Source organism: Podarcis pityusensis (assembly GCF_964106645.2).
Source record: "Podarcis pityusensis genome assembly, chromosome: 1".
Classification (NCBI taxonomy): domain Eukaryota; kingdom Metazoa; phylum Chordata; class Lepidosauria; order Squamata; family Lacertidae; genus Podarcis; species Podarcis pityusensis.
In genome coordinates, this window is record NC_138028.1 from 64,982,181 (window position 1) to 64,996,343 (window position 14,163).

General features: G+C 40.6%; 2 protein-coding genes across 11 annotated transcripts in view; one reads left to right on the top strand and one right to left on the bottom strand.

The window, feature by feature from the left end:
• Window positions 1–6,166, bottom strand: part of DCDC1 (doublecortin domain containing 1) — a 266,837-nt gene extending 260,671 nt beyond the window's left edge. For all 8 annotated transcript variants that reach the window (XR_013979717.1, XM_080982413.1, XM_080982412.1 and 5 more), the window contains exon 1: window positions 6,060–6,166. Coding sequence is in view for 7 of the 8 variants with exons in the window: in XM_080982413.1 (XP_080838539.1) it covers window positions 6,060–6,107 (48 nt within the window). In the remaining variant the exon portion in view is untranslated. The remainder of the gene's footprint in view (window positions 1–6,059) is intronic.
• The window catches only part of DNAJC24 (DnaJ heat shock protein family (Hsp40) member C24), a 41,282-nt gene continuing 33,201 nt past the window's right edge, over window positions 6,083–14,163 (top strand). The window contains exons 1-2 of one of the 3 annotated variants that reach the window (XM_080984407.1): window positions 6,083–6,222; window positions 13,007–13,127. In XM_080984407.1, the coding sequence (XP_080840533.1) occupies window positions 13,020–13,127 (108 nt within the window). In that variant the 5' untranslated portion in view covers window positions 6,083–6,222; window positions 13,007–13,019. The other 2 variants (XM_080984406.1, XM_080984408.1) reach the window with 2 other exon arrangements.

The following is a 14,163-nucleotide window of genomic DNA, read 5'->3' on the forward strand; positions in this document are numbered from 1 at the left end:
GTCCCAGCTACACCCCTTGCCAGGATCCTCTTCCTCCTCCCCATTGTCCTGCCAGTTCATGACATTTAGGTTTCCATTAGGAGGAACTAGTGGGTTTTTGCAGGTTAGTATATTCTCTACTGTGGGACGCGGGTGGCGCTGTGGGTTAAACCACAAAGCCTAGGACTTGCTGATCAGAAGGTCGGCGGTTCGAATCCCTGCAACAGGGTGCGCTCCCGTTGCTCGGTCCCTGCTCCTGCCAACCTAGCAGTTCAAAAGCACGTCAAACTGCAAGTAGATAAATAGGTGCCACTCCAGCGGGAACGTAAACGGTGTTTCCGTGCGCTGCTCTGGTTCGCCAGAAGCGGCTTAGTCATGCTGGCCACATGACCTGGAAACTGTACGCCGGCTCCCTCGGCCAATAAAGCAAGATGAGTGCCGCAACCCCAGAGTTGGTCATGACTGGACCTAATGGTTAGGGGTCCCTTTACCTTTATATTCTCTACTAATTCATATGTCACAGGGTAGTTTACATAGCATAAAGAAAAATTAATTTCATCACTGTTAGAACCAATAATATTTTACTATAAGCAGCAGCTATTTAATAAGATTAACATTTTCTTTACCTATTAAACTTTGTTAATATAAATGTGAGGGGAGGGTGAATAAAATCAGGCACCTGTGGTAAAAAAGCACCTTCATTCTTTTTAAATTTTGCATTTCATTTTTCCCCCATTGGCTAAGTACCACTTATATAAGACAATAACTATTCTCCTTGGAAGCAGAGCCACATGTAAAAATAATTTTCCATTTTTCTTTTGAATGTGAACCTTCCAGAAATGCCTCTAATTTTCTCTTAAATCATCTCTCAGTCATATTAAGGTTCTAGTAGATAAATATTGATAAATGTTTGATACCAAATCATTTGAATTATTACCATCTTTATACAAACTCATAAAGTTACTGTATGATGGAGATTGCAATCCTAAACACATACCTAGGAGTAAGCACCATTGAAACCAATAGAACTTACGTCTGAGTAGGCAAGTATAAAATTCTACTATAAGGTTACCATTTCTAACGTTATTCCACACAGCAACTATATTATTTTGTAAACACACAATTAATCCATTCCATGGTTCAAAATTATTGGAATGTATTTAATTGGTGATTTCTACTTTTAAACAGCAAACTTAGGTTTTTATCCATGAAATTTATGTTGTAATATCAATTTTTATTTATATATAAATGCAAGCAAGTTTAAAACAATTATTACTAAAATAATAAAATAATAGCCTGCTGCTAGACTGACTTAACATCTGATTAATGTTGCATCTTGAATTCAGGTTAAGAAGTAGATGTTTTAATGGAAAATATATAGATAAATTGGCACTGTTGACAACGGCATAAACCAAACCATACTATCTTTTGAATTATCATAACTGACTGAATTTCCTCTTTTTGCTCTTAATTCACCTGCAGCACATTAGACAAGGTAATAATTTATGATAATCATATGAAAATATACAATTAATATTCATCACCTCTAGATTCTCATCACTTTAGATAATCAGTAATGCAGAGTGAAAATGCTGTCAGATTTCTAATTGCTTTGTAATGGGCCTGAAATAGGGAAATCATTAAAGACAAACAATCTGTCACTTGTCTGTTACTTTAACTATCTATCACTAAAAAAGAAACTCATTAAAGAAATTGCTAATGAGCTACAAAAGACTGCACTGAATGTGTCCTGCAATGTATTTTAAACAATACAGTATCTGCCTAAATAATTCCCTAGACACTGTATACATTTTTGTGGACTTAGGAAACATGTATCGCTCATGCAGCTTGATTTTATTATGATAGTTTCTCACTTAACATGTAAATAATTCACATTATTTTCAATGTGCCTTACTTCCACATGGCATCTACTGACCTGAGATCCATGTGCACAGATGCATCCCGTTACTTCTATAGAAAGCTGCTCTCTGTGCATTTGGGCAACATAGACTTGAGTCTTCCTGTCTCAATACTTCCTTGCCCTTCGGTCAGGGGATTCCTATTTATCAAATAAATTTACTAGGGAACCTCCATATAATTTATTATCAGGGCAGGCAAATCTGGTACTATTATTACTGCTATTAATACTTTCACTATTTACTGTATTTAGCATCATCCCTGTGTAAAGGGATGAAATGGAAGTGACATGGTTACTGTTTAGAAGGCTTACAATAATCAAATAATTGAGTTGTCATCACTTTAGCCAAACCACCACATACAAGAGGGAGTTGTCAGCCAATTCAGGGTAACACTGAGGTTGACCCTGTGTGTGTGTACACACACACACACACACCTTTAGAACAACCCCTAAGGTGGAACACCCCACCCCCAAAATAAATAAAAAAAACCCAGCCCAGTGAGGACTTAACATGTATAGTGCCCTCAGAATACTGATTGTTGAGAAGCAGGGGAGAATTCTGAAAACTGGATGGACAGAAAAAAAATTGAATGGTTTAGTTGGAAATGTAGGAGGAGGCAGAGACACAGATATAAACAGGAAAGCGAGAACCATTTCATTGTCTGTAAAGGCCATTTCTTGGTACACACTGAGAAGTTATTTTGAAATATCCCCAGGGACAGAAGTGCTTAACTGCCATAAAAATCAATGGAGAAATCCAAGTAACATTAAACAATTTGTCTGTTGGTGGCTTGATATTACAAAAATAATGAAGTGTTTTAAAAGCTTTCTTTTTATTGTATTTTAAAAGATGAGATCAACATAATAGTTTTGGAATCCCAATAATTTATCTGAAACTTGGATAACTTTACTTAAAAAAATTTAAAAATTGTCCAGTAGCAACTTAGAGACCAACTAAGTTGGTTCTGGGTATAAGCTTTTGTGTGCATGCACACTTTTTCAGATACACTGAAGCAGAAGTCACCAGACCCTTATATATAGTGGGAGGGTGGAGTGGGGTTTTTCTCAGAAGGGTCGTAGGAGATGGGTGATTGACTCTTCTCTCTAAAAGTATGAATCAGAAAAATATCCATCTGCAGCAATTTACATATAAAGCTAATGTTTCATGAGCAAGTAATAATAATAATAATAATGTTATTATTTATGCCCCGCCCATCTGGCTGGGTTTCCCCAACCACTCTGGGCAGCTTACAGCACATAAAAAATGGTAAAACATTAGACATTTAAAATTTCCCAATACAGGGTTGCCTTTGGATGTCTTCTAAAAGTCAGATAGTTGTTTATTTCTTTGACATCTGATGGGAGGGAGTTCCACAGGGTGGGCGCTACTACCAAGAAGGCCCTCTGCCTGGTTCCCTGTAACCTCACTTCTCACAGAGGGAACCACCAGAAGGCCCTCAGAGCTGGACCTCAGTGTCCAGGTTAAACAATGGGAGTGGAGACGTTCCTTTAGGTATACTGGGCCGAGGCCGTTTAGGGCTTTAAAGGTCAGCACCGATACTTTGATTGTGCTTGGAAACGTACTGGGAGTCAATGTAGGTCTTTCAGGACCAGTGTTATATGGCTTGGCGGCCACTCCCAGTCACCAGTCTAGCTGCCGCATTCTGGATTAGTTGTAGTTTCCAGGACACCTTCAAAGGTAGCCCCACATAGAGCGCATTGCAGTAGTCCAAGCGAGAGATAACTAGAGGATACACCTCTCTGGCGAGACAGTCTGCGGGAAGGTAGGGTTTTAGCCTGCGAACCAGATGGAGCTGGTAGATAGCTGCCCTGGACACAGAATTAACCTGCACCTCCATGGACAGCTGTGAGTCCAAAATGACTCCCAGGCTGCGCACCTGATCCTTCAGGGTCGCAGTTATCCCATTCAGGACCAGGGAGTCCTCCACACCTGCCCGCCTCCACACCTGCCCGCCTCCTGAAACCCCAAAATGGTACTTCTGTCTTGTTAGGATTCAGCCTCACTCCATTAGCTGCCTTCCATCCTCCAACTACCTCCAGTCACTCACACAAGACACTTGCTGCCTTCAATGGTTCTGATTTAAAAGAGAGGTAGAGCTGGGTATCATCTGCATACTGATAAACACCCAGCCCAAACCCACTGATGATCTCTCTCAGTGGCTTCATATGAATGTTAAAAAGCATGGGGGAGAGGACGGTACCCTGAGGCACCCCACAAGTGAGAGCCCAGGGGTCTGAACACTCATCACCCAACACCACTTTCTGGATGTGGTCCAGGAGGAAGGAGCAGAACCGCTATATAACAGTGCCCCCAGTTCCTCTAGACGGTCCAGAAAGTTGTCATGGTTGATGGTACCAAAGGCCGCTAAGAGATCCAGCAGAACTAGGAAGCAGTTCTGTGTGTCAAGCATATGGTAGAGATTATTGGAAACAGTAGAAAAAAGGTTTTATGGAAAATGATTTGTGACCAACATAACATGTGACAATTCACTGACAGACACCCACAAATAAATGTCTCAGAAGCAAGACGCTGTGTATATGACACTTGACTATGCCTTCACAAGCTGCAGGTCAGCATCAAGTCCATGTGGGAAGTTGTAATGCCCACAGGAATATACACTTGGCTGTGGCAACACCCTAATGATTTGTTTCTTTTCACCCCAATGTTTATCATCATTTGCAGGGAAGACAAATGTCACAGAAATCTCATCTTTAAAGGGGATTTCATACTAATGAATATCATTTTGCATCACCTGGCCAACCAATTTCCCAGTTCAAATTCAACATTAACAACATTTTGAACTGACACCAGTACTTCAGTGGCTGTTTCTGCTTCATCACCTTTTTAAAAAGATAATCACATTTCCCACAGGGACAGTATTCCCTGTGTTTACGGTGTTTACTTTAAATTATGTTAAAAATCAATTTACTGTTTGTAAATTAAGTCTGCCTTCAACCTTTTATGGGGTTGTACTGTTCCCTGAGGCAACGCAAGAGACCCTCTGTTCCTGAAGTGAATGTTTGTATCTCTAGATCAGGGGTGAGGAACATTCGGCCCTTGGGCAAATCTTGGCCCTCCAGACTTCTTCATTTGGCCTGTGAGGTCATTTTGAGCAAGCCATGACCACCCACTCTACACCTGATGTCATACAGGTAAGGGCAGGGCTTGCCTGAAAGGGCAGGGCTTGCCCAAAGCTCATTTGTGCAGGCAGCATTCCCATACTCAGCACTAAACAGGATTGCTGCCCACATCAATCCTGCCTAGCTGCTTTCATTAACAAACTAAATGGCTCATAATATACGTAGAACTGTATCAAGGATAAACGTCTTCCATTTCCACCTTCACTAGGGTCTCATTGGGGCTACACTCTTCCAAGCTCAGTTCATCATTTGCCCAATCAGAATGCTAGCGACAAATGACAAGTTGTATTAGTAGATGTGACAGTATCAAATTGATGCGGAGGGAGGGAAATTGGCATTTACACATTTGCACTCTGAGCCTTTATTTACACATAAGTCTGATTCATTGTGTGTTGCTTGATCATAAAGGGTGGCATTCAACGTTCAGAGTAAACCCACTGAAATCAGCAAACGTGACCGTTCATTGCAGTGGGTCTATTCTGAATAAAACTTGGCTGAATAGCAACCAAAGAAGGCCCCAGTCTACGTCCTTAAATAGAACTAACTTATGACAAAAACAACAAAAAGAAGTTTTGCTCTACTTTTCTAAACCCAGAACTCTTGCTATTTTAAAGTGAGGTAGCTCAAGAAAAAACAGGGGCATTCCTATCTCCCCCCCCCCCCCCAGTTTCCATATGTTCCTTATCTTAGGGCTTAGGAATTGCCTCCTCCCCACCCGCCCCCAGCAATTTATATGGAATGCGACTCCATACAAATTTCTCCTCCAGCGTCTCCGGATTGGAGATAAGCGTGCTGAAAACAGGCAATATTTAGAGCGGGCTAAACACCCGCTTAGACCCGTTGCTCGAAGAAGCAAGAAAAGGCTAAGCGAAGCTTCCCTTAAATGTTCTCTGGAAGAGATAAAGCTAAGCCCAGGCCCCTGCAGGGGGGTAGGAGAAGAGAGGCTCTCGATTCTACCCAAACGAAGAATTAAGTAACGTGAAGACAAACGCTCACTCACAAAGCGCCGCGGCTTCTCCATCTGCTCCGAGCGGCCTTCGGTCGCCATGACGACGGCGTCTCTCCTCAGCCGGGCTCGCTTTCCTCCGTGTGCGTCGACATGTGGGGCCGGGTAGGAAACAGGCACAGCATCCGGAACGTTGCTTACAACGAAGCGCTATGAGGTTAGTCGGCCGTTCTTCCTGCTTTATACCCAACGCGGCAAGTTCTCGCCCTCTCTCACTCCCGCCCTCGAGGATTATCTGGCGGCCTGGTGCACAGATCCACGGAGCCGGATGCGGCCACTGGTTGCTTCCCCGCTTCTAGTTGCTGCTTCGTGAGGCGTTTCGCTCGACGAGGCCCGGCATCGCTTGCCACTCGGGAAATGGCAGTTGGGTGAGTTTGGGCATGCACGGTCCTCTCGCTCCAGGAAGGGCTCCCCTGCCGTGTGCCGCTGAGGCCCTTGTTCCGGCAATGCCAGCCAAAGAGTCACAGATATTATTATTATTATTATTATTATTATTATTATTATTATTTACGAAGGAGAGACGCTTCGCCTTCTCAGATATGTGCCCTACTACTCTGCTGTGTGAAATTCCGGTTGTGTGTGTTATGGCAGGCCCGTAGGAGGCCTAAATGTTCCGGTGGGGAACACCAAAAAAAGTAGGGAAGGCAGCTTATCCCTATCAAAAGTAGGGAAGGCAGCTTATCCCTATCAACACATTATTGTTTTACTTGTATTCATTAAGGCTATATTATATTACTGTTACCAGCACAGGCCCTGCGGCAGCGGGGAGCCAGGTTGGAGGGGAACTATTTATGAGGCTGCCAGAGCACGTCCTTGCGCTGCCTTCCTCTCTATTCTTCCCCTCTTCACCTTTTTTTTTTTTTAAATAATATTTATTAATAATTTCAGAATTGCAGAAAAAAATAAAAAACAACACTACAATACATAAAAAGAAGAAAAAACACAAAACATAAAAACCAGTACAACAATACAGCAAAAAAGAAAATAAAAAAATGAAAAAGACACAAATCCCATATTACATATCTTTAACTTCCATTTGCTTGTTTTGTTGACCTCCTCACACCTCCCTTTTTGTATTCTAGTTTAGTTAGTTATTTCAGCAAATTCTTTCCATCTTTCTCAATTTTTATTAGATAATTTATCTTAACAATTTAACCTATTAATTAACTCGACAGATCCTTTCCATCTTTCCCCATATTCTGTTATTCAAATTACCTTAATTTATTTAACCTTATCTTACCATAAAATAACTTAAAGCTTAAAACTTAATACTCAGTTATACATAACCCCTGATATCATTTCTGCTAGAGTCATATAGTTTCATTCCAACATTTTCCCTAATATTCATTAATTTTAGGCTAATTCCCTAAATAAAAAATTTTCTTTATAAATTTTCTTCCAATCTTCATCCAACGTCTCTTCTTCCTGGTCTCGGGTCGTGTCAGTCCTTACTGTCCATTCCATCTAGTCCATCAACCTGGAAGTCTTATGTCCGAGGCCCTTAAGTCTCTTCCATGTCCCTTCTGCAGATCTTCTTCTTCTTGTTTATACTTGCACTTTTCCTTCATCCTTCCTCTGGTTCCTTCCCAGCCCCATCCCTTTGCTCTTCCTCAGCCTCTCTTAGCTCCATTCACTTCTTGTTTTCTCCGGCTACTCCTTTTGATATGTTTTGTTTTTATGTTGTAAACCACCCCATGATTTTCGAATAAAGGGTGGTACAGTGGTGCCCCGCAAGACGAATGCCTCGCAAGACAAAAAACTCGCTAGACGAAAGGGTTTTGCGTTTTTTTGAGTCGTTCCGCAAGACGAATTTCCCTATGGGCTTGCTTCGCAAGACAAAACGTCTTGCGAGTTCTTGCGAGTTTGTTTCCTTTTTCTTAAAGCCGCTAAGCCGTTAATAGCCGCTAAGCCGTTAATAGCTGCTAAGCCGCTAATAGCCATGCTTCGCAAGACGAAAAAACCGCAAGACGAACAGACTCGCGGAACGGATTAATTTCGTCTTGCGAGGCACCACTGTATATAAATTTAAGCAGGTCTGAATAATGATGATCTATTTTCACTACTCATTTTTCTACCGTTTCCATTCTTTCCACCTGTCTCCACCATCTCACTTATTTCCCCACTTATTTCCAGCCACTGGCCCTTCCTTCCACTCTTTCTCACTGCCTACAAATAAAACTATAACAGTGCTTACTGTCTTTTCCCATCTCCTTGATAAAGATTTATTGACATGATTTTCACTTGTCTAATCTCATTACTTAACTTTGTAAGCAACTCTGTAAACTTTTTTAGACTGATCATTTTTCCATCAGTTGTATAGTATGCAGAATAAAAAGATTCATGCTCCAGAACAGTGGTGTTTGCTAAGGTTTATGAAGCACTGTGTTTTGTTCACAGGTTAACAAAAATTGTGGGTAGCATCCTGCTACCCACAATGGTAACCAGTTACATAATGAAGCTCACAAGCAGGTTTTAAGGCCAATAATGCTTTTCCGTTGTTTTTCTCCATCAGCATATTTTGGTCTGCTTCTGAACCTGCAGAAGGAAAATTATCTGTCAGCTGATTGCTACATGCAATTTCCAGGTTCAGAGGCAGTGTGCCTCTGAATAAGCTAAGTTTGTGAAGGCTAACAACAGTAATGGTTTTTGGTCTCAAACCCTGCTTTGTCTAATTACCTTTAACAGGGTGTGTAAACCAGTGGCCAACACCATACAATATGCTATGCAAAGAAGTCCTTTATAACAGTTGCCCCAAACTGAGCTAATTTCTTTTGTCTTGATTAAGCAGTGTGATCCTGTCTCTACTCAGAAGTAAGTTCCATTAATTACAAGTGGGTATAGTTCTGCAGCCTTAATTTCCTTGTTGCTTCCCGTCACTCTTGTTGAGAGTTGCCATTTAGGTACTAGGACTATGACAGATGTGGAAATCAAATGTCTCTTCCCATCTCTATGCCACACCTGCTTGGTACCAGTCACAAAATTTCAGTTGGAAATAGGGAGAGCCAAAGTATTGTGATTGTGATTCTTTGTTTTTTCCCTGTTCTATTTGTCCACAGCTAAGTTTGCTTTAAAAACTAGAGAGTTAATAGGATACCTGCTGCCTCACTGATGTGACTGAGAGGACTGTGGCTCACTTGTCAGAAAGACTTGGAACACAAGGGATATGCGCAAGTTGGAGACATTAACAACAGAAAAGGGCTTAATAAATCTCCCAGTCACTCTGAAGTCTCCTCACATTTTGCTCATCAAATGACATTGAACACACATGCCTATTAATAAATAGGCAGCTGCCCTGAGATCTGTGTCCTTTTTGGCCTCCCCTGGGCAGATTCATGTAGGGAGATATGGTCCTTCAGATAGCCTGGGCCCAAACTGTATATGGCTTTATAGGTCATAACCAGTACATTGAATTATGTCCAGAAATGGTCTGGTAGCCAGTGGAGCTGTTGTAACAAGGAGTTTCTGTTCTCTCTGTACCTGGCTCTGGTTAGCAGTCTGGCCACAGAATCTTGGACCTGCTGAAGTTTCTGAACACTTTTCAGAAGTAGCCCTACGTAGCCCATTATTAACACCAGACACTTGTTTATCACTGAAACAGCTTCCTCAGATTTAGATGGAAAGGAGAGATAGAGTTGGGTGTCATCCACATCTTGGTAGCACTGAACCCCCAAACTCCAGACAACCTCTCCCAGTGATTTCATGTAATGGGGGAGAGGACAGAACCCTGAGGGATATCATAGACCAGCAGCCATGGCATTGAACAGTAGTCCCCCAGTGTCACCTTTTGGGCTTGTCTCTCCAAGATGAACTGAAGCCACTGTAAAACAGTGCTGCCAAATCCTATCCCAGCAAGGTGGCCCAGAAAGATACTTTGGTCAATCGTATCAAAAGTTGCTGAGAGCTCTAGCAAAACCAACCGGAACACTCCACCTTCCCAGCTCCTGTTATTGTTCATTCACCAAGGAATCCAAAGACCTTCTGCCCTATAACTAGGCCTGAAACCAGATTGAAATGGATCTAAATAATCTGTCTCACCAGGAACTCCTAGAGCTGAGAAGCCTTTTTGCAACTATTTACCAGAATTCCAGGAAGGCACTGGTTGGACCAGAGTGAGGGACAATACCTGGTTGATTGGCTGGTATTCTGTATTTTGAGTTGGTGGGGTGTGGGAAAGACTGTAGTAATTCTGGCAGTGGAGCCGAAAGAAACTGTGACTGCACACAAATGCCAAAAAAAGCCATCAGTGCTGTCATGCCCCCACTCAACATTGGCTGAAGGGGATGAGAGGTATAAACCTTCACTGATAGACTATATTAGTCACAGATTGAATGACATATCCTTATCAACTGTTTGCCCTTGTATTTAGTTGGCAAAGGTGTAATAGAGGTGGAAGAAATTGGGCTGAGAGGTTGTTCACCTTCAGGTGTATGTCTCCACCACCCACCAAAGTTTTGTACACAATTGCAGGAATGATTTCCCTTACCTTACCCCTGGCTCCAGGCTTGGGTTGCCATTCTGGGAAGCAGCACTATATAAGGGACAAGACTATACCCCTTCAGGTCCTAGCCCCCACAAAATTTTGGTTGCCAACAAAGGACAGCTGAAATGTATGGAGGGCTACCCGGATTCCATTTTGATACAGGACAACACGCATGTTGTTCCCTTTCTTTTAAAATTCTATGTGTACAGTAAAAACTGGATACAGTGCTACCAGTGCTTCTGTCCCATCACTTGATGTATTATCCCAGAGTGACACTATACAATGGAACCTCTGTTTTCAAATGTAATCCATTCCAGAAGACCATTCAACTTCTGAAACGTTCGAAAACCGGAAACTGAAAGTGGAAGCCTCAGTACAACAGGAAAACTCAAAACGAAAGCTGCATCGCACGTTCAGCTTCTGAAAATCATTCAAAAACCGAAGCAGTTACTTTCGGGTTTTCTCCATTCGAAGGCAGAAACGTTCGTTGGAGACGTTCGAAAACTGAGGTTCCACTGTACTGCTATTGAATAATATCATTAGGGTTTTTTGAGGAAGGGTATTGAAGTCCAAATATATTTTCAAAGCTCTTTGAAGGACCAGTTGCTTACCAAGCATTTCTTACCCCGTCCTTCAATGCACTTCATGAAAATGTGTTTTCCTTAACAGTTCAGAAAGCCCATGTCAGGTTTAGGAAATGACTTCTGCAAGGGCCATGAAGTATCTCCATTGCTGCGAGAGTCATGGATATTTATTCCCCTGTCTTCCAGTTCCTTGGATCGTTGTCTCCTTGGCCCTGGATTTTCTCTGGTATATAGTTAATGAGAAGCTGTCATTATCATGTCAGCACATTACAAAGGCTTTCTCTTTCTCTGCTGTTCATTAATGTAATGAGCTGTTAGCCATTGCCTGACACTGATTGCATTTTGTGCTTGTACTGAGGGGAGGCATCAGGATTTCCATTATCCTAGGCATAGTAGATTGGAAGATGGTTCTGTTTGCTTTTCAGTATTTTGTTCCTTTTTTTTTTTTTTTTTTTTTTGGAAGGTGGGAAAGTTTGTTCAAGGCTGTAATTCCAAGTGGTACTAGTCAACAAGTAATGCTGCAATCTCTTGCATGCTTCCTAAGGAGTAAATACCATTGAATTCAGTAGGATTAGTATTTGGTAATATACACCACCTAGAGTTCTTTTACCAGAAAAGTGTTTAATGTCTAGGATCCAAAGAGCTACTTTAGACACTTCTATTGTTAGCCCTTTTAAAACTACTCCTCATTTTCAAAGTCCTTTCAGGTTCAAAATTAGAAGTTACTGTTCTAGAAACACAATTCGAAAGACAAGTTCAAAACTAGAAATTACTGTTCAAGAAACAAAAGTACAAAATAGTGCAAGTTCTTCAATCACAGCTAATGCACTGTGAAATAAATATTTAAAAAAGCTTTATTTGTTAGTTAGTTTGTTTGTTTCAGTACTTCATTACCGTTTTTTCCCCCAAATATAAAAATCAGATGTAGTGAACTTAAATGCTGGATTTTAAAAAGTTTATTTTGTATATTACTTGTTAAGTGTTTTTTCCAGGCTCTGCAATACTTCTACCGATTAGTTTGGGAGTATTGTCTTCAGTAATATGAGGATTATAAGTTTTTGATGCAGTTCTTCACAAGGTTCGAAATTGGCAGGGCACCAGGCACATTTTGCACCTAAAGATTCTCCATTTGCAAGCACCTCAAAAGGTCTGGATGCCCTTTTTTGCATCTGGCTGACACTCAAGGATTACTGAAATGTATGTGCTTTAAAGCCTCAAAGTATATGTTAAGGGTAGACAATATGTTTAGGAGTTCAACAATAAAGTGTTGAGTGTTTTGAAAACTGAAGTATGGTACCATTATTTTTATTGTGCACACCAAATTAAACACATATTAACAATTTCTGTTAAAAATGTGATATTAACAATGTGTCATGTGAATTGTGTATTAGTTCATGCCTATCAAAATAATAAATAAAAAGTGTTGCTGACCCACTGTAATGGTGACAAACATTCTGTTTGGGTGCCCACAACCCAGGTCCCAGAAGCCATTTAGCTCCTAGCTTTTGTATCCCAGTTTCTAACACTGGTTCTTCATCTATTTACCCTGCTCTAGCTTAATTAATTTCAATGGAAGTGCTCACAAAGCTAGTTAGATAAAATGAGATGCCACAATTCAAATAATTGTTCTTTTGAGAAAATGTGAATCTTGATTTTCATTACATGCTTGCCCAGAGTCTTTGATAGATACATATATATCGGTGCTTATTAGAAAGAATTCTTGTACTCCTTTAAGGCAAAAGCCGCAATTTCCATTTTAGCTCCTGTATTACCAGTCCTGAGTTCAAGGCCTCAGTTTTTTGCTTGCAGTTATGCATTATAAAAATAATTTTAAAAACATGATTGCCTTCTAATTTTTGTTCTTTTCATTAAAACAGATACTAGAATGCAATGACTTTTGAAGAGTTGCCAAACAAGGACTGGTATAGCATTCTGGGTGCAGAACCATCGGACAGTTTGTTAGAATTGAAGAGGAAATATCAAAAGCTTATATTATTGGTAAGTTTATTTCATGCCTCTTAAAAGACAAAATAAATAAAAATAACATTTGATTGATAAGTGTTGCATAAACAGGGTCCAATGTAGTAAGTGTTAGTTATATCATGTGTGCAAGTAGTTTATTAGATAAAACTGAAACTGGTTTCTCTTCTTCCTTAAATAACCCTGACACTTTGTAGTATTTCCCAGCATTCTGAAAATATAAAAGAATCTGGTTTCTGGGGGTTTTTATCATGTGAAATGAAAACGAGGCAAAAGAATTCTCTTCAAACTTATAAATAATTCTTTATCTTAATTAAAGAAAATGCCTGACCTTCCCTTCTGAATTGTGGCAGCATGAAATGAATCAATCAGTGTTTGTGACTTTACAATTTGCTACCATGGAAGCAATTATAATGTCACTAGCACTAGACTGGCATCACTGGATAAACTGAGCATGAGACACTGCCTGAAAAAAAGGCTTTTTCCCCTGTAAAAGTATATTCAGCAGCAATAATGGTATTAAAAGACAAGTATGTGAAGATTTATTAAGTTTGGATGTATGTTCCATTTGTAGAATGTCTTTGTTTGTGAGTTTCTGTAGTATCTGTCCTGTAGTGTTTTTAATATAGACCCAATGGTATATACTGTAAAGGTGTATTAGATGAGACTGAGTATAGACGTGTTCTATATGTTGCTGCTACTATAGTGTTCCCATCAGTGTTCCTGATGTAAAGGGAAAGAACTATCATAGCACGTGAGGGATGAAGAGTACTGTGGTTTCTGAATCCTATCTGATCCTGTCATGTCTGCTGGTATAATTTGACAATTCCTCACTGGTTTGAGGCTGTCTTCCCATCTCAGATTGCTTATGGGTACTGGTGAGGAAGGAAATGCTGTCACGGTATAGTCTATGAACCAGACAGGGTGGGTGGTGCAATAAGTAGTTCCAAAAAAACTGTCATACCTGTGAACTAGAATGGTAGACCAATTCTATAAATGCATGCTGGACATCCCAGATACAATTCTGTGCCATATTGTAGAGGACTCTCTCCTG